At 36.5% G+C, this 26,176-nt stretch overlaps 1 protein-coding gene across 1 annotated transcript; it reads left to right on the top strand.

Moving 5' to 3' along the window:
* The first annotated feature begins 15 nt into the window (after positions 1-15).
* cyc (basic helix-loop-helix ARNT-like protein cyc) lies at positions 16-25,463 on the top strand. The gene is made up of 15 exons (XM_071690270.1): positions 16-2,777; positions 4,868-4,989; positions 5,375-5,440; positions 6,727-6,958; positions 7,539-7,631; positions 8,769-8,886; positions 10,903-11,070; positions 11,352-11,467; positions 14,051-14,193; positions 16,201-16,339; positions 16,981-17,099; positions 18,684-18,772; positions 21,292-21,542; positions 22,791-22,968; positions 25,038-25,463. Exons 2-15 carry the CDS (start codon positions 4,886-4,888, stop codon positions 25,205-25,207), a joined length of 1,986 nt encoding a protein of 661 aa, XP_071546371.1. The 5' UTR covers positions 16-2,777; positions 4,868-4,885; the 3' UTR covers positions 25,208-25,463.
* The last annotated feature ends 713 nt before the right edge of the window (positions 25,464-26,176 follow it).

Consider the following 26,176-nt stretch of genomic DNA (forward strand, 5'->3'; position numbering starts at 1 on the left):
ACCAGAGTTGTTAAGTTTATCGTCAGCAAAACAAGTCGAAGAAGTGTTATCATATTGTTTGAATATTGTAGGAACAAAATCTGAAACCATTTTTTTATGAGTTCGCCGAGACGACATGGACAATTAAATGCCCTGATCGATCTGTTATGTAATAAACGTTGTATATATATCCTAGTTTAAGCCAGGTACCCATACTATGGGCCAATCCCAAGGAGGGGATGAACAGCTAGGTTAACTTTGAACCGACTTCCATGACTAGGGATTCGAACTCATGGCATCTGATCTGTGCTCATAACTTCTTTTCGATTTGATAATTTACTACACCCTTTCTTGCCATTATCTATGTTATTGATAAAATCCTTGTCGTCCGTCAAAACAGCATTCTTTCTAGCTATGAATTGCGCCTACCAGTGTATCATTAAGCTTGTAAACCTTTTTAATAATGTATTCAATGTGCAGTCTTATCAGCTGCTGTTTTATGGCAGCCATACCTGTTTGGAAAGTCATAAATGTTTTTGTTTGCAGAAAAACATTAAACACGTGCACTTATAAGAGCTAGGCTTCAACACTTTCTAGCAGACTTGGGAATTTGATTTTTACTCGTAGATATTTAACTACATTGTTAAGCATCTATGGTGAGACTTCATTAGATAATTTTAGTTTAGGGTATATTATTAGAACACCACGACAAATGAAGAAGGTATTACCCCAGTATGAATATAGTTTCATCTATTCGCGTGCAAGCGTGAGGCGCGACTATATATACTCTACTGAATACTGAACTAAGCACACACCAAGGCCTAAGATCTATGACCTTTGATATACGTACAAACGTTCAGAGAGCAGATTCCAAGTAAAGAATTGACACGGTTGGTTCACCTGTTTTTTATGGACCAAACAATGGAGATGGAATCTGATGTTAAAAGATAAGATAGACCCTAAAGATAGACCCTAGTTGGAGAATGTTAGTGATGAACCCTCTAACTCACAATTCCTTTAGATATATCACGGCTGCTGAATGTTGTCTGTTGTATATTGATTTTTTTAGACAGGTTCAACTACATGCAGGGAAACATTAATCTCGCACGTCACAATCAAATTTCGTACTTGTTATATGACTTGGTTTCATGTGAATTCATTTATCAATATGAAGTATAAGTTATCACAAGACTTTCGAAACAAAATTAAGATAAAATCTAGAATCGTTTTAAAACATCTGGTTTGACATGACCAAGCTAGGTTTCAGCCCATTCAACTTGACTGGTTTTACATAAGAGAACATTTTGCATAAGACATTCATGACAAAAGCTGAATCTGAATTTGAGAATCTTAAAATTCTCTGAGAGAAGTTTTTCCCACAGTAAAATTCAAAGGTACACCACAGGTAGACATTAGTCTGCAAGTGGATCCAACAAGCTCTCTTAAAAGTAATTCTCTGCTTGAAAAGAATAATACTTGAATTCATTTTACACTTTCATAAATTCTGTAGTATTTTGAAAATAAGACTTAATTTACAGTATCCATTAGGAAAATATTGCTAATCTAATCTTCCGCATGTTATGTAAGTGTTTACCATTTACAGTGCATATATACGATGCATGATAACAACCAATATTACCGACTTCAACGACCACTTTTTTGACCGTATTTTTCTTCATAGCTACAAGTGTAATAGTTACTGAACATTCGATTTGATATATGGAAAGTTCCTCGTCGCTGTGAGCACCCTATTAAATCAAGAAATTTGGCAGGAATATTTTCTGTCCTTGAAAATTTTCGACTGAACAAGTCACGATATTTGCAGTGGAATCTTGTATAATGTACACGGAACCAAAGCCTCATATTAGAATGGAAATATATCATTATAGTAAATTCGAATTCAGTATGGAAATATGAGGCATTTGTTCAGAGAATGCCTTAAATACGTTGATTTATATGACAATTTGATGGAGGAGTAATCACCAATGGATTTCACCATCGTTACAAATTCATTGTAACTCCCTGATAAAATATTTTAGATGCTATTTGTGAAAAGTGGGCGGATTAAACCTGCACCTTAGTAAACCCAATGGTGAATAAGTTTGATTCGAGGCATACCCATTAGTAGACATAGTCCGCTTTTGGTTCGAAAACTTCATATTCATACGGCCTTACCTGTATTTTTTTTTATTCAATAACATCCAATATTTGTTTCTTTAAGTTTTTTTATTCCTTCCGGAATGACAATGTAGAGAGAATATTTGTGTAATTTCCACATATATCAGCAGAGGTGTAACAGAACATGCCAGTTCTTTAACTTGCAATACATGCTAGGGATAGGCAAATTCTTTGAAATCCCATTATTACAGATCGTCCGTCGGTGACATCTGGTAATTGTCCTCATAAGTTCAAATATTTATTTATGTAGTTTCATGGTTATATACTACAAAATGCATAGCATACTTTCCAGTTTGATTCTTAGCTTAACAGGTCGATCATAGGAAATTATCACCCTAAGTACTAAATGAATCAGTAAAAGAGTAATTTGAATTATTTTTTCCTTTTGAAAGATAAGGTAATGACTGAAAATATCGCGAAAATTACAATATGAGATGTTGCTCGTAACGATACCTTTTGCATTAGAGAAGAGTGTCAGGCAGGAGGCCATCAAGCTGTCTTGTTTTCTTTGAAGTGTTTGAGAGCAATAAGATAATATGTAATGGAAAATTTCATTGTGTGTAGAGAAATATCAAACTATATCGCTTTTTCTCTACGGCTTCGGAGATTCTTTTTATAAGGTAATACGATAAAGAGATATGATAAGACATAAACGTCAGCCAGGATATATGCGTGTGTTGAAAGAGTCAAATTATGCTGATTACAGAAGAAATATATATATATATATATATATATATATATATATATATATATATATATATATATATATATATATATATATATATATATATGGTGTTGATGTAGCGTTGTTTCAAGATATCGGTGGATTTCATGGTAAAGTTGAAGAAACCTGTTACCGTTGTGGAAGGATTGTCTCAAAATTTGTGGAATGGCTACGTAGTTCAATTGACGTCATTTTGAAGGTTCTCTTGCTAGAATGTCCTCTTCTCTTCTCAAGTTAGATACTTAATATCTTTTCCTCTGGCCATGGTGGTGAGCCTCATGGCATGGCTGTGATGATGGGATAGACTCATTAATTTTGGAAGTGCATATAACTTAACATGGCATCTAGTATTGTAGTGGTCAGTACATTGACGTTTTCAGTTTCTACACTTGGTGTTGCATATTTCTTCTATCTGTTGTGAAGGTAAGGTTATTGCACATAGATGGACATTTTGTCCGTATTATGATGGTATATATATATATATATATATATATATATATATATATATATATATATATATATATATATATATATATGTATGTATATATATATATATATATATATATATATATATATATATATATATATATATATATATATATATATATGTATGTATGTATATATATATATATATATATATATATATATATATATATATATATATATATATATCAGATATTCTAAAGAGGTCATGATGATTTTGCCCTTGATCAACAAAGGATCTGGCTGAAATGGCAATGAACCAGTTCTGGAACACCAAAAAGATTTCATAAATGTAGAAGACATTCAAAACGATGGACTTAATAACTAAGACTGAGTAATTCAAACTGGTGCTACATCTTTTCTCTTGTGATGATATATGAATAGTGGGGAGGGCTATAAAGACCTGAAATGTGGTGCCAATTAAAAAAATAAGATAAAACGTTTGTAGGGACCAATAGAACTCACTAAAACTTTAACTAACTCCTCAAGTAGATTAAAAGCACAGTAGAAATAAAGAAATGTTGATATGGTGAGCTGTTAGGGACCAGATAAGGAAGCTGGATGGTAGTCTCCTGCTTCCATGCTTCATATGCATTATTTACAACTGTGTTTTTGGATGCTGGTGAAATGGAGAATTCATATGTGTGTCAGATATATTTTGACTGTAGCATAGAAATGTTTGCTTGGGAAGGTAGGTGCGGTTTTCATAGGTTATGTTGATTTCCATGAGTTTCATCAGCTTTAACATTCATTACCCACAAATTTAATGTAATCCTAATAGCTCTCCCCATCATTTATTTATCTGGAGATAAAAAAAAATCTGTATAGTGCAGCACCACTCTAAATCAACTACACTATGTATAAGTATTCCTGTGATAGTGTCAGCATGGAGAGAGCATGAGTTTTGCTCAAAAATGGAGGAATGCATGGGGAAGATTTTGCATGACCTGATGTACCTGATCCCTGGAGAAGAGATTTAAAATTCAACAGATAAGTAAGTGGATAGAACTGCCAGTCATTTAACTGAAAAACAAAGTATTCTGATTGCTGCCATTAGTTATAAATTCATATTACTTTATTTAAAGGAGACAAATCATTGTTTTGTTTTTGTGTCATCAGAAAAGAAGGGTCTTAATTGTCTTCCCAGTGAACCCAAACAGTAGATGCTTACTTTGAATTTGTGGTTGAACAGAAAAGTGTACATTGATTTGTTGACTCCAGTCTTGTTAGGGAGATTTCCTCGGTAAATGATGGGTAAGATGAAGTGCTTTATAGACTACTTTTGGGCTAAGATATTTAGAGTATATGTTTTGATACCATAAATGTTATGTAGAAATGATTTACAAATTTGGACTGGTACATATGTCCTCCTCATTTTGTCCTATATTGTGTTTCAGGGATGTCCTTTTTATATTTGTACATTTGAATTTTCCATACATGTATATGCAGATAGTTTTAGTACTCCTCTGATTTATAATTCAAGATATCTTCTTTTATTTCCAGAGGTGATAATCCAGCAGAATGTTTGGGATAGGTAACTTCGACTTTCCTAAGTATTCATCTGAATGTAACTCCGTGGGCTCTTTTTCCTCAGGTGGTTCTAAAAAGAGAAGAGGATCATTTGCGTAAGTTGGGAATATCAAGATATTACTTTTATATAAGCTATTGAGAACTCGTAGAGAATTTGCCCTGCAAATTTGTTGAAGTGAAATAGACTTTCATGATATAAGGGCTTAGCAAATATTGATTTTATGCCCAGGAATTGTATGTAGACTTTGTAACGGTTTTTCTGTTGTCTTTAAAATAAAGTACATCTGAGTTTTGAATTATAGAGTATGAGTGAAAATGTATAAAGATCATTCAGGTATAGCAAAGAAATTACACTTTCATTGCAATACTGAGTAAGGGCTTGAATTATGCTTTTAATAACTCATGATGATGAATAAGTTATGTTGTCTTTTGGGAAATTTTACTTTTTTAATTGAGCCTAAATTTTTCTTCTACTACCAGTGATAGCAATGATGATGATGCAGATTCTATTAAGATCCCTAGAACGGGGGGGGATTGGAGTAAAAGGTACGTTGATTTTTTTCTGTACATTACTGGATATCCATTTCTTGCTGTAGAATGTTATCCAGCTTCAACTAAATTAATCCCATTTACTTTGATGTGAACCTGGTGCTTTTGTTGTGTAGCATACGAGAGGCCTCCTTTTTATTTCATATTTGTATGAAAATATCACATGATAGATTACTGCAGATTTGCTGTATGTTTTATTAGATGTTATGCAAATGATGATTGTTTGTCTTTCATTTTCATCATATCACTGTATGTACACAATGATTGTGTAGGTACTATTCTAGATGTGTAACTTTGTAGCAATGAGCAAATTGAGTTTTTATGCAGCACATTCCAAAGATTTGAATTGCATGGAGTTTCATATGATTCATATCTAGCTGAAATTCATAATGACAAAGTGGCCTATTTGAAATGTAGGCTATATTATTAAAATCATTTGGTAAATGCTCTCTGTACACTTAAAAGATACTTTACAGTACTTTAAACAACTGAATTAAGTAACTTTATATTCATTTGCTGGCTAAACTATTGAGATTTCCCAAACTGGTTGGCTTCTGCAAAGCATTCCAAAACTGGGGCAGTAACTGCTGCTGTTGGTCAATGTATGCTTTCTGCCAGGGCCTTTGTGACAGACAAAACTTTACACTTTGTGGGAAACCTACTTGTTCATTACTCAGCTGTCTTGATTGGTCTGAAGATTAACCATGATCAAGAATCATGTCATAGGAGAAGCAAGGCTGAGGCTTTTCCTGAGTTAACCAACTTTCTCAGAGATGGCTTTGCAGTCACCACATTTTTTTTGTTAAAGTTTAAACAGTCTGGAAAACCGGGTGAACATGAACAGTGAGAAGATTAACGGGTTTATTTGCTCTATTCTCATGATATGGTACAAGAGTGCTCTGTATATGCTAGTGCATGCTTAGAAGAAGGCAGTCCAGGTGTAGATAGCTTAGATAGGGTGACATCATCTCTGGTTGGACCTCGTCAACAATTCAAAGCTGTGTTTACTACTTATGCTAACATATGATATTGGGTCATTAGCTTTGCTTATGTAACTTTTGCAAAGTGCTTTATCAGTCTTAAGGTATGTGTTTTATGAACATTTGAAAACATGAAAGTTGTAGCAAAATGTCCAAGTTACCCATGTCATTGCTAGTTGTTTGATTTTGTGAGATATGATTGTTATGCTGTGTAAGATTTTTTATTGCACACTTTAGACACTTCTTGAACTTAAAACCTTACCATGAAGTAACTGATATTCCATTATTTTTATTCCCTATCAGACAAAATCACAGTGAAATTGAAAAACGTAGACGTGATAAAATGAACACTTACATAATGGAGCTAAGCAGCATTATTCCTATTTGTACATCGCGAAAGCTTGACAAACTGACAGTTCTTCGAATGGCAGTTCAACATATGAAAATGTTACGTGGCTCTCTCAACTCTTACACTGAGGGTCACTATAAACCTGCCTTCCTCTCTGATGATGAACTGAAGAACTTGATTTTGCAGGTGAATTATCTTAATTTGATTTATTTGTCTGCTTCACATCTACTGTGTTCTCAGGCACCTTGAAAATTTGTGATGTAGGGAAACATTTCCAAAAATGACTTGCTTTAAGAAGAAGCATAACAGTGTAGCTTGTTTACCAGTGAAGACTGTAATACTTGATTTTGATTATTAGATTCATTCATTGTGAAGTGGGTCAGATGCTGAGAAGTGAATTTAATTTAAGTTAGTTAAACCTTTTGTTGTGCATTTGATATTTTTGATCTCTATTTCAATGAGAAAAAACAGCCTTTTATTTTTCTTTCTTTAATGAAAATGATCATAAAGTTGTAAAAACCATTCATATGAATTAAGGCTGATGTTTACTTAGAGAAGGAAACCTGTTTATGATTTAGCAGTTTGGCTAATCTTATATACACAAAAAAATTCAAAACCTAGTCATACACATATGAGTGGGTGCACAAAAACTAACATACTGTGCTTTAACTTACGCTTTATTTGATATTGTTTTTAAAGTTGATGGCTTTTTTGTTTAACATATCTTTCAGATGTTTACTTAACAAAGGTTAATTGTACATTTCAGGCAGCTGATGGTTTTCTGTTTGTGGTGGGCTGTGACAGGGGCCGAATTTTGTATGTGTCAGAATCTGTATACCAGACACTTCACTACACTCAGGTATAGTACATATGGCACTACATAGAAGGTACATAGTCCATCGTTGTACCAAATCATAGCAGTGTATTTTCAGAAAGTACAAAATACTTGTGATTGATCATATATGTTTGAACCACTCCTTAATGTGTGGATCAGCATTATCACATTGTCACCTTCTAGGTTCAAGGTTTGCTTTGTTTACTTTCTGAACAATACCATTCCAGTCAGCTTTTGGAAAGAAGATAAAGCATTTTATATTAAACGTAACCCATTGAATTACACATTACGTACTATGTTAATATTTAAATAAGTTAAAGGTGAACAAGATTTAGCGATCTGGCATCAGGTAGTTTGTTTACAATACGTCCAACCTCTTCCTTTCTTTTATTTTTCAGAGCCTATCTGCGTCCTAACAGATGGAGACTTTTCCTTCCACACACACCTGAGTATACCCAAACTGTGACACAGTTCAACCCTTATGGTTCCATAACGTGTCACATCCACTCCCAGGTACTTGAAGCATTCCACATCCTCCAGCTCCTCCCCCATTCAAAGTACATTGAAATCATTAGTCTCATGCACCTGCTGCACTTCATTACCTTATTTTTTTTCACATTTATTATCAAGTTTTCCCTTCACTTGTAGAATTAAAAGTTATAGGATACCATAGAGGTTATAGATCACAGGATTTTACTAATTTTATATGCTATAAGGGCTCTAGTATTCAGATATCATTAGCAAGGTAGCACCAGAAACAAGCTGAGAACAGTCTCATTCACCTATATCCACTCAATTTTTGACATGAGCAATGTAACCAGCCACCACTGACCTTTCCATAGTTCCTCTGATTCCGTCATGTATCATGGTTCAGTTCATTGACAGCACATCACCCCTACATACCACATCACTCCAGTTTTCTCTCATTTACTCCAATGCACACTGTACACCCTTTTGCTTATTCTAGCCCTGGGTACCCAAAATTCTTTGACACTCCATCCTTCCTTCTCCTCATTCTCCTCGTCTCATCTATTTCTGACACATATACCCTCTTTGATTTATGTCATCCTGTGGAAATTCTTATGACTTTCTTGATGTCATGTTCCATACACCAACAGCTTTAGTACTTACCTGTCTTACCATATTTTTTATATATTCCAGGGTGAATTACTGGGAACAAGTTGGTTTGATATCTTGCACCCAAAAGATTTAACCAAGGTGAAGGAACAACTCTCCTGCTCAGACATCAATCGTCGGGAGAGGCTTGTGGATGCTAAGAGTGAGGTTTTTTTTCATTGTGCACATTTTTTATGATTTTAAGAGGTCCCTTCATCATTTACTAGTGAACTGATTTGCATTTACAAAAATTGATTATTTGGAAGAATGTTTCGTGTTAACAACTAAGAAGGTTGTGCTGCATACAGTATTTTCATTGTGATTAACCTTTTTGCTGTGGTACTTAACCAAGGCAGGCACAGTAGGATGCTGTTATCCTCATTATATCCATATATTTATTAAAATTCTATGCCCTTTAGAAAAGATATTGGCTAGCCATAGGATAATTCACTGGAAGGACTTGGATACCACAGTAACCCTCTAGTGGTGGAGGATGTGTAGTTCTTGCTGTGATCAATCTGTTTGAGAAATTAAGTACTTAGAGGAAGAGAAGGAATTGTATGTAACATTTATGGATCTAGGGAAATTAAAGAATACAGGTGATAGAGATGCTTTGTGGAAGTTGTTACAGATTTGATTCGGTAAGTAAACTACTAGAAGCATTGCTGAGTTTCTTTCAGTAGATTGTGTGAGAGTAGGAAGAGAGGAGGATGAGTAGTTCCAGGTGAAAATGGGTCTTCAGCAAGGGTGTGAGACATTACCATGGCTGTTTGATCTGTTTATGGATGGGGTGATGAGGGAGCTAAATGGGATGGTCTTAGAGAGAGGGGCAGGTTTGTATTCTGTTGGGGGAGTGGGGCTTGGCTGGTAAGGTAGTTGTTTGCTGCTAACTTGGCTCTTGTTGCAGGAGTTGGTGTCTTGAGTTTGAGAGTTGTCACGGGAGAAAGTTGAGAGTTGATATGAAGAAAATAAAGGAAATTAAGTTGAGGAGAGAACCTGTAGGGAGTGGAATGTTTTAAACACCTAGGAGTGGACAGCAGATAGAATCACTGTAGTTAAAGTATGCCATAGGATAGGCGAGGGGGGTTAAAGTCTTGGGTGCAATGATGTGTGTGTGTGGAAAGAGTTCACTGTCTCTGAGGGTAAAAATGGGTATGTTTGATATTACAGTTGTCTTCATGGTGCTGTTTGCATGTGAGGTGTTAGCCCTAGATAAAAAGTATGGAAGAGGGTGGATGTATTGGAAATGAAAAACTTGAGGACAATATGTGGTTTGAGGAGGGTTGATCATGTATGGAATGATAGGTAAGAGGGGTTTGGTAGTACAAAGAGTATTGTTGAGAGAACTGAGGAGGATTGATAATTGTTTCTTTCCCTACACCTCAAAGCTTTGAAACTCTCTGCCATCTCACATCTTTCCCAATAGATATGAGCAAACACTTTTCAAAAGACAGGTTTTTCACTTCCTCCAAAATTCATGAATACTTTTCCTTGTCCCTTCTTTTTCCCTTTCATTCACATCTTTATATTTCAATTAAGGCCAGGCCTTGAGGTGGACTTTTGTCTTTGGCTGAAGTCTCCAGCTTAAGAATATGAAATGAGATGTGGTGATATGGTTTGGACATAGAGAGGCTAAGTGAGAAGAGTCTGTATGAGAGGATATACATACATGTCAGAAGTTCAGGAAAAAAAAGGGGGTGGGGAGACCAAGGTGGAAGGGTAAACTGAAAGATGCTTTTAGTGATTGGGCCTTTAACATTATGAAGATGTGAGTTTAGCATGTGATAAGGCAAACTAAATCAGTGATGTATGCAGAGGTTGACATGAAGTGGTCAGGGGAAACCTTGGAAAGGTATGGTGGCCATTACTGTGGATGGATGCTGTAACTTCTAGAGAGTGGGTTTTAGCTAATGAGGCTGTGTGTTTCTGGTGCTACCTTGCTGTACAGGAAACACTTTACAGATATGAAAAAGTAGTCATTTATATTAATTCAGTTTATTTTTTATCCAGCAAAGTAATGGACAGAAGTTTAGAGCACTGTTGTGCATAGCTTACTAAGTTTGGTATGTGATAGTTGCAAATTCTGTACAGATAATGGCATGCTTGAAGTACCATAACAGTATAGCAGATGAAAAAATTAAAGTGCTTTGAATGGTCATACTTTATATTGTTTGTACAGCTCTCTTACCTGTCAAGACTGATGTGCCTCAGGGACTTACAAAGTTGTGTCCAGGATCACGGCGCGCTTTCTTCTGCCGCATGAGGTGCAAGTCTGCTCCTATCATGAAAGAAGAGGCTGACTCTTCCACTGGCTGCCAGAAGAAGAAGTCAAAATCACAGAGCTCTGGTTAGTTAGTTGAAGATATTGTTTTCGGTCTTTGAAATTTGAACTAAATAAAGATGTAGAACTGTTTTGGAATAAGAGATGATTTTGAAATAAGAGATTGATCAGATTTAAAGAGTTATTTAAGATTAGTAAGGTGTTTTTCACTTTAAAGGTATTCATTTATACAGTAGGGCAATTAGGATTGAGTAGCATGATAGTAGGTAGAGTATTGTAAGGCTTATTTGGCATCCCTAAATTGATTCTTTAATCAGTGGGAATATGGTTCTTTTTCTCCATGGCAGATAAGAAATATAGTGTGATTCACTTTACTGGTTACCTTAAGTCTTGGGCTCCCACTAAGGACCCTCTAGAAGAAGACTCAGGAAGTGACTCTGAATCCTGTAACCTCTCGTGCCTGGTAAGATTTGATTTTATAAACTAGGAGTGAATGAAGATTGATGTATAACATGATTGGTGTAGTGTAAGGGACTTCACTAAAATGTAAAAGTAGGTTGAGTTATTATTTAGCAAAGAATGATTCAAGCATAAATAAATGGAATTTACTGAGATTCTGAATGGATGATCTTCATGTAAGTACATTTTCCTTTCCTTTTATTCTGAAAACAAGCTTTGATGTTGAATAAGGTATTTTGCTCTGATTTGAGAAGATGCTGTATCCTAAAGGATACCCATAGTTTACTCCTTAGAGCCAACAGGTTCCAAAATTTACACTAAAGATGGAAATATAGCCCAATCAACCCATAAGTCAACTTTCATATTCGGTGTTGAATCAACTTCCTGTAGAAATGCAGTAACTTCATCATAACTGTAATGCCACCTTACTCTTCCACAGTAGACTACAGAAGTGAATTAAATTATAAAAATTGGCGAACTGGAAAGAAGTACCCCAAAGAAAGGAAAGACTGGGAGGAAAGGATACCTTGTCCAAGATCAAGCCAAATGCTACCTGTATATAGAGAATTTTTACCATTATATTTACTTATTACACTCTTCAGTATGTGTCATTAGAGCTATGTACCATTCCATCCAGTAATTTAGATGATACAGCACCTTTTTCTACATAAGATGATTAAGGTAACATCCATTCTATTCCACCATAAGTAATTGTTACTCTGTTCTCATCCCTCTGCACATTTAATTTCCCATCCAATAGCCTTTAGACTTGGGCATATATCATAAATGAAGCTCATGCAGTTAGAAAACAATGTAGATTATATTTTTCATACAGAATATCTCCGTTGCTGGCCTTCTTCCTACTTGAATCACTCTCAAAGTTATCCTCTTCATTATTTATTTATTTATTTTTTTTGCTTTGTCGCTGTCTCCCGCGTTTGCGAGGTAGCGCAAGGAAACAGAAGAAAGAAATGGCCCAACCCACCCCCATACACATGTACATACATACACGTCCACACACGCAAATATACATACCTATACATCTCAATGTACATATATATATACACACACAGACACATACATATATACCCATGCACACAATTCACTGTCTGCCTTTATTAATTTCCATCGCCACCTCGCCACAAATGGAATACCATCCCCCTCCCCCCTCATGTGTGCGAGGTAGCGCTAGGAAAAGACAAGAAAGGCCCCATTCGTTCACACTCAGTCTCTAGCTGTCATGCAATAATGCCCGAAACCACAGCTCCCTTTCCACATCCAGGCCCCACACAACTTTCCATGGTTTACCCCAGACGCTTCACATGCCCTGATTCAATCCACTGACAGCACGTCAACCCCGGTATACCACATCGATCCAATTCACTCTATTCCTTGCACGCCTTTCACCCTCCTGCATGTTTAGGCCCCGATCACTCAAAATCTTTTTCACTCCATCTTTCCACCTCCAATTTGGTCTCCCACTTCTCCTCCTTCCCTCCACCTCCGACACATATATCCTCTTGGTCAATCTTTCCTCACTCATTCTCTCCATGTGCCCAAACCATTTCAAAACACCCACTTCTGCTCTCTCAACCACGCTCTTTTTATTTCCACACATCTCTCTTACCCTTACATTACTTACTCGATCAAACCACCTCACACCACACATTGTCCTCAAACATCTCATTTCCAGCACATCCAACCTCCTGCGCACAACTCTATCCATAGCCCACGCCTCGCAACCATACAACATTGTTGGAACCACTATTCCTTCAAACATACCCATTTTTGCTTTCCGAGATAATGTTCTCGACTTCCAAACATTCTTCAAGGCTCCCAGGATTTACGCTCCCTCCCCACCTTATGATTCACTTCCGCTTCCATGGTTCCATCCGCTGCCAGATCCACTCCTAGATATCTAAAACACTTTACTTCCTCCAGTTTTTCTCCATTCAAACTTACCTCCCAATTGACTCTTCATATTTTGCCTTTTATTCTCCTTCACTTTCCTCATCATGCACATTTAGATACCCTATCCTGGGATTTCCAGGTTAAAGCCTTGCTATCTTATTCATCTGTTCCTGTTTTTATGAATTTCTAATACAAGAAAGGAGAGTTTTTAGACCTTCTTATCCCACCCAAGTTATTGCCTCACTGTAGATGTGCAAGATGTGGTTAGTAGTTTTTCTCTCATGTTCTCAGGGATATATTATCTTCTAAAGTAATTCATAAACTCATAATGTATGTATATGTGTTACTCCTTTTTCATTTTGCTGGTATGATTCAGTTACATATAGTTTTATGGCATTTTGTAATGTGATGATATAAGCAAAGCCTTTCAGTCCAATCTTTACACACTAAAGAGAACGAGATACAGTATGTGGTAGATATAAGGATTGTTGTGTTCTGTTGTGTCTCTTGCTTGCTTTATACTGGAGAAATTGACAGGCTTGTGATTTATCGCAAAATTTTATTAATTAAAAGTGCTTAGTACAAAATTTGATCAAAAAAGCCCAGTGTATACTCCTGACTATATATTTCAAGTGGTTCTTATCAATGTATCATCATCAGTTTTCTCTTCTCTTAGGTTGCAGTGGGAAGGGTGCATCAACCACTATTGGCCGCTGGTGCACAAGAAACTTCAAGATTGGGTAGGGCCACACCATCTCAGCCTATTACTTTTATTTCCAAGCATACCAATGATGGCAAGTTTGTCTTTATTGATCAGAGGTAATTCTATGGACTTATAGGGTTGTTTAATAGAACATACATTACCAAAAAATTTTCTCAAACAATTTGATGCATAGTGATATACCTACAGTGAGCATAAGAGATGGCTGTAAAAATAGGCTTATTTATATTTCAGCATTGATACCTGTAGAAATCCAGTGTGGTGAAAGATAGGAGTGTGATTGAAAAAAAGATACAAGCTCCTGGGACTGTTACACCTTTAGATAAGAGTTTGTCCTTACATGGTTACATGACTACATGGAGAGTATGAAACAGCCATGAAATATTACCACGTAAAGCTTACTTTGGTCTCTTCAAGAGTTACTTACTTATTTGATTACTTTCCTTTCTTGAGATACCCTTCACTAGGACTCCCACAGCATTCAGGAAGCTGGCCATGTCCTTTGGGTTGGACCACAAATCTAGAAATGTAGTGATGTTTTGGATATGTTTGTGTTTGGTGTATACAGGGCAGTTGAGGAGAAAGTGTTCGGTGTTCTCTGTATGAATGTTGACTCATATGCATGAGGAATTTTGTGATAAGTTGAATCAGTTTCTGATAATGTTTTAGAAATGGATAGTGTCCAGAATGCAGATGTGAAAGAATTGTACGTTCTTCAGGGGTACAGTTTTAAATCAGTCTAGTGTAGTGGATGATTAGGACTGGGTTAGGAGTGGTTGTTTAGTACTTGTTAAATCAATTCTGTGTGTATTTGCTTTGTTAATGTTGTGTGTGTTGGGGGAGGTGAGTCTGTGAGTTGAGGTTACTGAAGTGTGAAGTAGTGGTAAGTTATTTGTTTCTACCTTGGGGGTTGGTAGTTGGTTATAGTGTTGTTTTGAGTTGGAGTTGTCTTGTACTGTTGAAGAAAATAGAATGCCAGGCATACTGAAGTGATATCGTACTGGAAGTATTTTTGTTGCATTGTACAGTTGTTAGATGTTTGCGGTTGCCAGGAAGCCAGTGACTGTTTTAGAGTCTTGTTTAGTGTGGTTCGCTCTTTGATTGTATTAACTTTTGGCAGGGTGGATGACCAGGCAAGTGAGATGGGGTTTAGGGTGGAGTGGTTAAGTTGTGTGTAGAGGATGCTAAGAAACTCTTTTCCCTATCCAAAACTGATGTCAGTATGACTTTTAAGGGTGTTTAGCTTGTTATTACCTTATGTTGATTTTTGTGGTGTAGGAAGTAAATGTCATATGTTTGTTTTGTGTATTACTGAATATTGTTGCAGTTATATATGATGGAATGGTTTACCATTCAGGGTTATGGGAGAGTGCAGGGTCAGATTTTAGAACAGTGTGGTCTGACTGTTTCTGACTTATCCATATTCCTATTGCATTACTGAATATTTTTTCATTTTGAAAAATTTTCATTATAAGTATTACTGGCATGGTCATGTATAGGAAATCTTTAAAAAAATATGATGTTCTCTCTGTAAATGATTAGTGGAATGATGGAGTGAAATGATTTTAAGCGATCAGGTTCTGAACATACAGGAGGGTGAGAGGCATGCAAGGAATAGAGTGAATTGGAATGATATGGTATACCAGGGTCAACATGCAGTCATTGGACTGAACCAAGGCATGTGAAATATCTGGGGTAAACCATGGAAAGGTCTGTGGGGCCTGGATGTGGATAGGGAGCTGTGGTGTCAGTGCTTTACACATGACAGCTAGAGACTGAGTGTGAATGAATGTGGCCTTTTTGTCTGTTTTCCTGGTGCTACCTCACTGAAGCGGGGTAGTGACAGGAATGGATGAAGGCAAGCAAGTATGAATACGTACATGTGTATTTATGTATATGTCTGTATATGTGTATGTATATGTATGTATGTGTGCATATTTGGGCATTCATGTATATATATGTGTGTATATGAGTGGATGGGCCATTCCTTGTATGATTCCTGGCGCTACCTTGCTGACGCGGGAAAACAGCGGTTTAGTGTAATAAAAAATATAATATATTTTATTGTATCACCGTGGCTTAAGTACAAAATTTTTCTTTGTCAGAGCATCATTACTACTGGGCTGGCTTCCTCAAGAGCTTTTGGGGTCTAGCATGTATGAGTATTTCCATCAGGATGACATTCCTTTTCTTGCTGAGACTCACAGGACCACCCTTCAAAGCTCTGAAAGTTGCAACACTCAGGTGAGAAGAATGGATTAATGTGTTTATGTATGAAAGTCGGAGTGTTACCGGACTCCATTTATACCATGAGTTTTAAGTCACCTTGGCAAGGCAGTATAATTGAGAGTAAAGTCTCGTCAAAGAATTTCTCACTCAGAGTGTGCATTTTGCTGATACTGGAATGGTTACAGCATTTGATTGAAGGAGCCTTTGCAAAGGTTTTGGGTAACATCAGGCCTCTTTCATGAGCCTAGGTTAATTATGATTAATAAATAGGAAAGTGGGTTATGCTGCATATTCAACATTAATAAAGAGCTTTGGAAATTTCTGGTCTGTGTCAAAAGGTTTTGATGGTACAGGTGTAAAAGTCAGGTAGCAATACAGATGGAAAAAGAGGTTATATAATAAAGAGAGGGAATATCCCTGTGAAATTGGTGTGAATATATATGAATTGTAGAACTATACCTTTTATGTTTATCTCTCTCAGGCATCGTTCATCTCACCCTTTTTCTTGTCTTCTCAGAAATCCCTTTCATCTCACTGTATTCTCATCTATTTTTGGAAAGATTCACGAGTGTATTTCACTCATTGTTCCAATAGCATTGTATTTCACTCATTGTTCCAATAGCATCTTATTCTTATCATAGTCATCTCTTTTCCAGATGTACAGATTTCGTACAAAGGATGGCTCCTTTGTGCGACTGCAGAGTGTATGGTGGACATTCAAAAATCCATGGACCAAAGAAATTGAATACATCATTTCGAAGAGTAGTGTTGTTACGTAAGTAACTTTGACTTCAGTTAAATAGTTAGAATGTGGTGTTGAGATTCTTTCACAAAACATTGCAAAACATTTCATACTGATGGGTTACCTGTTGTGTATTACATTACTTCTTGTCATGTATCACTACTGTTGTGTTATGTATCTCATTGGCCATATCATATAGCATGGCAGCTCTTCATATCCATTTATCAGTCTGCTTGTCACACAGCAGTTTGGTCTCTTAAGATTGAACAGGTCTGGTCTGAAGATATTCAGAAGAAAGCATTAAGCTGGTTTTGCTGGAGACGAAATAAACTGTCTTTGTTTTCCTGGAGATAGGGTCCTACTGGGCCATTACAAATAGTTGTTTACATACAAACACAGACACACACACACACACACACACACACACACACACACACACACACACACACACACAGAAAAAGGAATGAAGACAGGTGATACAGACAGTATCTGTAAGTTTAAGAAATTGTAGGATAGTAGAGAATGTTCAAGAGTGTAGAACATCTTCCCTGCACAGCCAGATAGATAATTACACTACTTACTATTAAGAGAATTGACAGGTATTAGAACTGGATGTATGCACTTGGATAAGGAAATTTTTTGTTTAGATATTCACATCATATATTAGACAAAAACATAATTATGCCTTTCACGTCTGTCACCAGCTTTCAAGAAGCACAAAGATATAATTGAAAGGATTCAGAGAAGGGCAACTAAGATTGTACTTGAATTAAGTCAGCTGAGCCAGAATGAGAGCCTGAGAGTTAGAGATTTGTCCATAATGGAGGAGAGAAGAGAGAGGGGTGACCTGAATATGGCCTTCAAGTGTCTAAATCACTTGGTTAATACTGACACTAATTAGTTACTTTTGAGTTGCACTGAAAGAGTAACCAAAGGTCATGACAAAAGCAAAGCAAGAAACTTATTAGAAAGGACATGAAGAAGTATTATATCAGTGTAGAGTGGTGGATGGGTGGAATAGACTATACAGTGAAACTGTGAATACCAGCCATACTTGATGTTGAAGAAAGTTTAAGAGATGGGACCACGTCAGTCTAGCACCATCTCCCCTTACTGTGTAATCAGGTGTGACATTGTGGACGGGCAGTATACGAATGTTCAAAAAGTGATGTGATGGGAAAGGAAATTCTCGAGATAAGACCCATGAGTGGAGAACTTTCTCCTCATAGTGTATAGATAGATGACTGCATCAGCAACATAATGGCTTGAATTTAGATAACAGAGTTTATGAGAGAACTACATTGTATGAAATGATTATGTATAATACAATGAATGGTTGTAATCATCAGTAACAGAGCAGTCTTGTATCATGTGTAGAGTACTTTATGAATATGCCCCTGAAATCTGGTAGTAAGTAGTAAGCATTTCGTGGAATTGGAAAAGATTTGCATGTTTTAGCTTTGTTTTTCAGTCTTGCACAAGGACAAAGATGTGTGAAAGGGGAGTAATCTTGGAGTTGGAAGTATTGTGCTATTGTTTGATTGTTTGAGAGTCATCCTCAGGAATATGCTTATCTGGTGCTGACAAATAAGTCAACCAATTCTTATGTCTTTTCAGATCAGAAGCTGGGTTGGTGGAGAGCACCATGGCAAATGAATCAGTCTCCCAGTCATACAGCAACTTCAGTGAATTTCTAAACTCACCTGGTGATTATATTTGAATTTATACTTCTAGGAATAGAAACTGAAATGTTTTGTAAAAGATTTTTTATTCACTATTTTGCATAAGAAAAAAAATGTGCCTTTGATGATTTTGGACAGAAGCAGCATGTAGAATTTTTTGGTTGTTGAAGAGAAAACCACTGATATTGGAACAGTCTTGAGAATTTTTAGTATTTTCAGAGCCTTAAAGTAAGCTCAGAATACACTGACTATGGAACTTAATACAGATATTGAGTTTTTTGCCAGACAACATTTCTGTCTCTTTTTATTTCGCTCCCAATAATTATGCGGCACTGCAGGCAATACAAGTGAACCGTTGGATACCATTAAATGGTTTGATAATCAAGTGGGAGAACTTAGCTACTAGTTTTAAGTGTTATGACTGGTATGCAGGCTTGTTTTTCTATAAGATGTTGAAAGTTTACTGTGAACCATCATGAGCTACCACCACCACCATTTTTCATTCATTTTTGTTTTAACATTTTAGTTCTTGAACTAGATATTTGGAAATATGGTGAAGAGATTTTACTGACAAAGACTTTCAGATATGTTAATGCTGATTTTCATCAAATTTATCTACTTTTAAAAGGGATGACAAAAAATCTCCCAAATCATATCCACAGCAAAGTGGGTAATATACCCAAGGAATACTATCTGAACTGCTACTCAAAAAATAAAGATATTCATTGCAAACCAGTGATCACAAGTTACATTATTGATCATACTTAAGTACCATATATAAAGTGAGACATGTCAAATAATGGCATAAATCATGAATTCATACATCTTTAGTCATCCTTGTTTATGGGAAGTGAGGAATGGAAAAAAGGATGTTAGTACGAGTGACATTACATGGATATAGCTTTAAAGATAGCACCATGTGTTGGAGTACAGAATGTCTTGAATAAAACCTCAACCTTTTGTAGGATTTCATCTTAAAAGGTAACCTTGAAGATGTCACTGGTAACTAACACCAACCAATAACAGTGACAAGCTTGTAGTTTATAAAGTTACATACATTGCTGAGTAAACATTACTGGAGTAATTAAGGATGAATTAGAGACTAAGGATTTTCCATCTGAGAGTGTTTTATCTTTGTACATGCTATTATAGTAGATCTAGAGGGTATAATATGTGTTATTAGAACAGTTAAAACAGACATTTGTTGACATGTATATGTATGTATATGTGGTTATCTGGGTGTTTATGTATATATATGAGTGGATGGGCCATTCCTCATCTGTTTCCTGGTGCTCCCTTGCTGACTTGGGAAACAGCAACTATGTATGATAATGATAATGATAATAATGATATGATAATGATAATAATAATAATGATAATATGTTAGGTTCAGTAGGGTTGAGGGACAAGGTAATTGGGATGTAAGTTTGAATGAAGAAAAAATTGGAGAAAGTGAAGTGTTTTAGGTATCTGGGAGTGGATTTAGCAACGGATGGAACCATGGAAGCGGAAGTGAGTCACAGGGTGGGGAGGGGGCGAAGGTTCTGGGAGCATTGAAGAATGTGTTGAAGGCGAGAATGTTATCTTGGAGAGCAAAAATGGGTATGTTTGAAGGAATAGTGGTTCCAACGATGTTATTTGGTTGCAAGACATGGGCTATAGATAGGGTTGTATGGAGGAGGGTGGATGTGTTGGAAATGAAATGTTTGAGGACAATATGTGGTGTGAGGTGGTTTGATGAATAAGGAATGAAAGGGTAAGAGAGATGCGTGGTAATAAAAAGAGTGTGATTGAGAGAGCAGAAGAGGGTGTGTTGAAATGGTTTTGTCACATGGAAAAAATGAGTGAGGAAAGATTAAGAAATAGGATATATGTGTCAGAGGTAGAGGGAATGAGGAGAAGCTGGAGACCTAATTGGAGGTGAAAAGATGGAGTGAAAAGAATTTTGAGCAATCGGGGCCTGAATATACAGGAGGGCGAAAGACATGGAAGGAATAGAGTGAATTGGAATGATGTGGTACACCGAGGTCGACTTGCTGTCAATGGATTGAACCAGGGCATGTTAAGTGTCTGGGGTAAACCATGGAAAGTTTTGCGGGGCCTGGATTTGGAAAGGGAGCTTTGGTTTTGGTGCTTTACACACGACAGCTTGAGACTGAGTGTGAATGAATGTGGCCTTTTTTGTCTGTTTCCTTGCGCTACCTCGCTAACATAGGAGATGGCGATTAAGTATAGTAAATAGATATTTTTTTACATTTTATCATTTTGTATTTCTAGAAAATAGATATTTATTTATTATACTTAATCACCATCTCCCGCATTAGCGAGGTAGCGCAAGGAAACAGATAAAAGAATGAAACTTTGTCCTTGACATAAGGTTTCATTTTCTTACATAATTGTTTGAAATGATGTGTTTATGAGACCAAAGCTGCTTATATCCTGATAACTAATGTAGAGAGCAACCATTAGGCACTCCCCTTCCCTTTTCAAAATTGTGATTAGTTCACTAGCCGTCTGACTTCCTTAATGTCTTATCTCACCAGATCCAAATCACAATCAAGATGCATCACCACCAGGTGGTACTGGGTCATCCAGTAGTAACAGCCGTATGATGGGTGGTGGTATTCAAGCTGGAAAGATTGGTCGGCAAATTGCTGATGAAGTTTTAGATAATCAGCGAAGGAATGATTCTGCTTCCAATAGTCCAGTGTCTCCTTTTGAGGGAATCCTAGGCTCAGGGGCTTCTGACCGATCTTTTGCAGCACTTCTTAGATCTGATATGACAGCACATCGGGTAAGTGTACCCCCTGGAGTTTGGTATCCTTACAGTTTGCCAGCCTGCAGGATTTGGAACTATAGCTTTACAAAATTAACTCCCACAAACAATGCATATGGCCTTTGATATAAGTGGTATGCTTGCAACATCCTAGGATAAGAATGGAATCCCCTTGCAATTCATTAAGGATACATCCCTGAGAAACCTTACATATGGCAGTAGTGAAGAGGACAAGGGAAAGTGGGAAACCAAGGAGGAGGAGATGGATGGGTAGAGTGAAAGATGCTTTGAGTGTTTGGGGCTTGAAACATAAGGCAAACAAGTCATTGAGTGATGTGGTATACTAGGGGTAAACCTGGGCTTGTGAATTGGTCAGTTGGAACCACAAAAAGGTCTGTGAGGCCTGTTATTGGATAGGGAGCTGTGGTTTCAGTGCATTATACATTACAGCTGTATTTTGGATGTGAGAATTTGAGACCATTTCTTTATCATTTCCTGGTGCTACCTTGCTAATGCAGGAAACAGCAAAAGGGTATGAAAGTCACCTTTGGCTTAGCTGTATTTTAGGAAGTACAGTCTCATTAAAGAACTCACTCCAAAAGAGTTTTTCACTTCCCTGTTACTGGAAGTAATGCAGCACAGACACACACATAACATCACCACTCTTCTTTGCTAGTAATTCCATGCAGTGAACATGACCAGCAACCTCTGTGCTGCAGGAGCTCCATAGATGTTCCTGGGACAAGAAAGTAAAGAAATAAGTACATAAGGATAGGAGACATGAAGAGTAAAACTGAATTGCTTTTTCAACAGAATTCAGGAAAGTTTAAGAGGAAATCTTGAATGATAGAGAAGGCAGAAACAGAAGTTATCTGAAAAGTGAAAAGGGGTGTAGATTGGAAATTATAGATATATGGAGAGAGTTGACATATAATCATTAGCAAAGTTATTGTACTTTGTTTGAATCAGATGAGAAATATTTTGTGCACATGAAAGTTATTGTAGAAGGAAAAAAGAGTGCTTTTGTGAGTTGTGTACCAGCGTGATCACATGAAGGGAAATGTCTGTTTGATATGTCTCGTAAAGAATTTTTTACAGTGTGTTTTTAGTATAGGAATTGGCAGCTTAGTTTATCAGTTCTTTATTTGATGTTATATCTTTAGGACAGGAAGATGATATTTTATATATAAAAAAAAATGATTAAATTCTTGAAAATAATGCAGACTGCTTTTAAAGATTATTTACAATTTTATTATTTGATAACAGAGCAATGCAAAGAATAATGTGCTAAGTAGCAATACCAGCACATGCTCAGGGAGTGACACCAGTCGGAGCACACAGCCTAGCCACAACCATTACCGTGTCCCTAACATGAACAGCAATGTGGCAAATAGTACTGAACGAGGAGGAACATTTAATCATACCAATAACCACAGACAACCTGGTAAGGAGAGCTATGTTGTATTTTAGTTTTTGAGAACTCAACTTCAAAAGCAATCTCATGCTTTTAAATATTACTTTCTAACCTTTTCATATTATGAAAGTTTATGAGTTTTATTCATATACTGATAAAAATATACCCACTGAATTTACCCAACAAGCATTGAGAAACCACCCTTTTCTAAATGCCACTCCACCATATATGCACCCCTCTGAAACTACATATCCAAACATGCACATATCACTCTTTCCCATCTGTGTTTTAGAAACCACCCTTCAGTCCAACATATGAAACACTATTTCAACACATCTCAAGACCTGTTATGCTCATGATGCAACTTTCATACTGAAGATGCTGAACACTTATTCCCCATTTGCCCTACACTCCTCCACAAAGACACACCACAGCATCACAGAACTTGATGACAATTATTCCTGCCCAGTGGACATGGCCAGCTTCCTTAGTCCAATGGGAGCCCATTGAAGGGATTCCTGGAGCAGGAAAATGAAGGTAAAAGTATATACCTGCTGAAGATTAGCTGAATGCCTTTAGAATGCCATTGGAGAAAAGCAAGGGGAACAAAAGTGAATATTCAAACTTTTTTATGTTAGCTGAGATGTCACAGGCAACTGAAGCTATGTATATAATATGACAATTGGTGCAACCAGGATTTGAACCTATGAGCTTTACCCTGGGCCGCCTGTGAATGAGTCACAGTCAGGAACGCTAGATGCCATTTGATGGACGTATAAGTTGAAAGAGCATACCTGATAAGTTATAAGGGAGAGTGATGATTTAGGGGGTGATGGCATGCACAGATCATTATTCTGTGGGAGGTACACTGTGGTTACAGGATAGATAGAGGATGTGTGGATCAGGTGTTTGCTCTGAAGAATTTGTGTAAGAAATTATATGACAGGGTTGATAGGGATGCCCTCTTACTACCACACTTCTCTCTTACACTGCCACTTCTTTTTCAATCAACCCTCCTTACACCACATATTGTCCTCATACATTTCATTTTCAACACATTCACTCTCTTCCATAAATATTCACCTAGAGTCCATGCCTCATGTTCATACATTACTTTCAGGATTACTGTAATGAACAATGCATCATCGACATATTTATAATAACATGAAGGTTCAAAACTAAGAACACAAATCTACCAATCATTTTTGTTCACAATTACATATAAAGATATTTTCTACAGTGCTGTCCAGATGGACTACCCACCACCCATACCTACACTTTCAGTCTGTTTGTAAAGTTTACCATTAAAGAAAAATATTTTTTGTGGCAATCTCATCGACATATTTATAATAACATGAAGGTTCAAAACTAAGAACACAAATCTACCAATCATTTTTGTTCACAATTACATATAAAGATATTTTCTACAGTGCTGTCCAGATGGACTACCCACCACCCATACCTACACTTTCAGTCTGTTTGTAAAGTTTACCATTAAAGAAAAATATTTTTTGTGGCAATCTCAAGTAGTCTTATGAACTGACATTTTTAAAACATTATAGTTGTTGAATAATAAATTGATGATGATGTTAGTGGTTTCTTTCAAGAGTATAGTATGAATAATCAAACAACTTCAAGACTTGCTATAAGAAATGAAGAGGTTGAATGTGTTGGAAATTAAATGTATGAGGGTGATATGTGGTATGAAGAAGGTTGATCCTGTAAGGAATGTTTGGATCAGAGAGAAGTTCGATAGTAAACTATAGTGTCCTGTTATTGGTGCTGCTGCCATAAAGTTCAAGATTCTGAAAGCAAGGAGAAATGTCTTAATTTTATTCTAATAAGCTAGGAGCCTATAGATGGTCTCTTTTGATGATCATGGTCTCAGTACAGCCATCAGGTGACTTTGCCATTTGACTGTGCGCTGGAACATACTTTTAAGGCTAGATCTGAAATCTCTTATTTAGAAAGCTGTCAATCAAATAGCAGATTTTCCTTGTAAGAGGGCCATGCTTTTGCAGGAAACAACCAAAGACAGATAGGTCTGTAGGATGTGAGAAGATAGTTGAGATACACATATTGATTTCTCAAATTTTCAGTGTCTAACGAAAGCGACCTCATGGATGTGGTGAGTGGCCGAGACTTAGAAACTGATGGAACAAGTGACTCAGATGAAGCAGCAATGGCTGTCATCATGAGCCTCCTTGAAGCTGATGCTGGTCTTGGTGGGCCAGTTGATTTCTCTCACCTTCCTTGGCCACTTCCATAAGGGTGATAAAAGTGAAGTAGTCCTCTTTGTAATAGTGGAGTACAAATTCACTCATTTATGACATTCATGATCATTAGTTATTCATCGGGAATAGTTAGAAATCATGAGGAAAATCATATCAGAATTAAGCAAATTCTTCTTTAAAATGATTAGTTTACTGGAAATTTTCAGTTAATTGCATTGCGCAGGGTAGAAATTTTTGATGACTATTGGTTTGTCTCTCTCTCTCTCTCTCTCTCTCTCTCTCTCTCTCTCTCTCTCTCTCTCTATATATCTCTCTCTCTCTCTCTCTCTCTCTCTCTCTCTCTCTCTATATATATATATATATTCTTAATCCCCTATCCCCAGGGATAGTATATATATATATATATATATATATATATATATATATATATATATATATATATATATATACATACACTGTAATAAAACCCTGCTTTCAGAGTAGGTTAGCACATAGAGTGATGCTCAAATGATTTCATCTGCCATCCGTCCCTCCATTCTCCATTGTCATATCCCAGCAGCAATGCTCAAGTTACTTTCTGAAGAGTTCTGATAGTTTTTGGCCATTGAGTTGTGAAATATTGGCTCCTTGTTCTGCAATGCAATGCAATAAGAATGTGAAAAAATCACTGTTGGCTTTGCAGGTATATATATGAAGAAAAGAAAAAAAAGAGAGAATGACAGAAGTAAGGGAAATCAATAAGAGAAATGGGATTTTTATATTTCATTAACACTGTTGTGGAGTTGAGGATGTAAACTATACCCTGGTGGCCATTGTAGGTTGATCATGGCTAAACAAAAGAATTATCAGTTGGAGAAAATACTACTCACACAGTTGTGCTTCCATGGGCAACCAAGATAAACTGATCATTTTATTTAAGAAATTATATTACTAGTATCTAAGAATACATATTATTTACTCTATAGTTGTGCAAAGAAATTATTGATATTTCTTAGTTACATAAG

Source organism: Panulirus ornatus, chromosome 48 (assembly GCF_036320965.1).
Source record: "Panulirus ornatus isolate Po-2019 chromosome 48, ASM3632096v1, whole genome shotgun sequence".
Lineage (NCBI taxonomy): Eukaryota > Metazoa > Arthropoda > Malacostraca > Decapoda > Palinuridae > Panulirus > Panulirus ornatus.

Coding starts and splice junctions, on each gene's coding strand:
- cyc (XM_071690270.1), top strand. CDS start 4,886: ATGTTTGGGATAGGTAACTTCGACTTTCCTAAGTATTCATCTGAATGT. Junction 5,441..6,726: donor GGGGGGGATTGGAGTAAAAG/GTACGTTGATTT, acceptor ATTCCCTATCAG/ACAAAATCACAGTGAAATTG. Junction 16,340..16,980: donor CTGAAAGTTGCAACACTCAG/GTGAGAAGAATG, acceptor TCTCTTTTCCAG/ATGTACAGATTTCGTACAAA.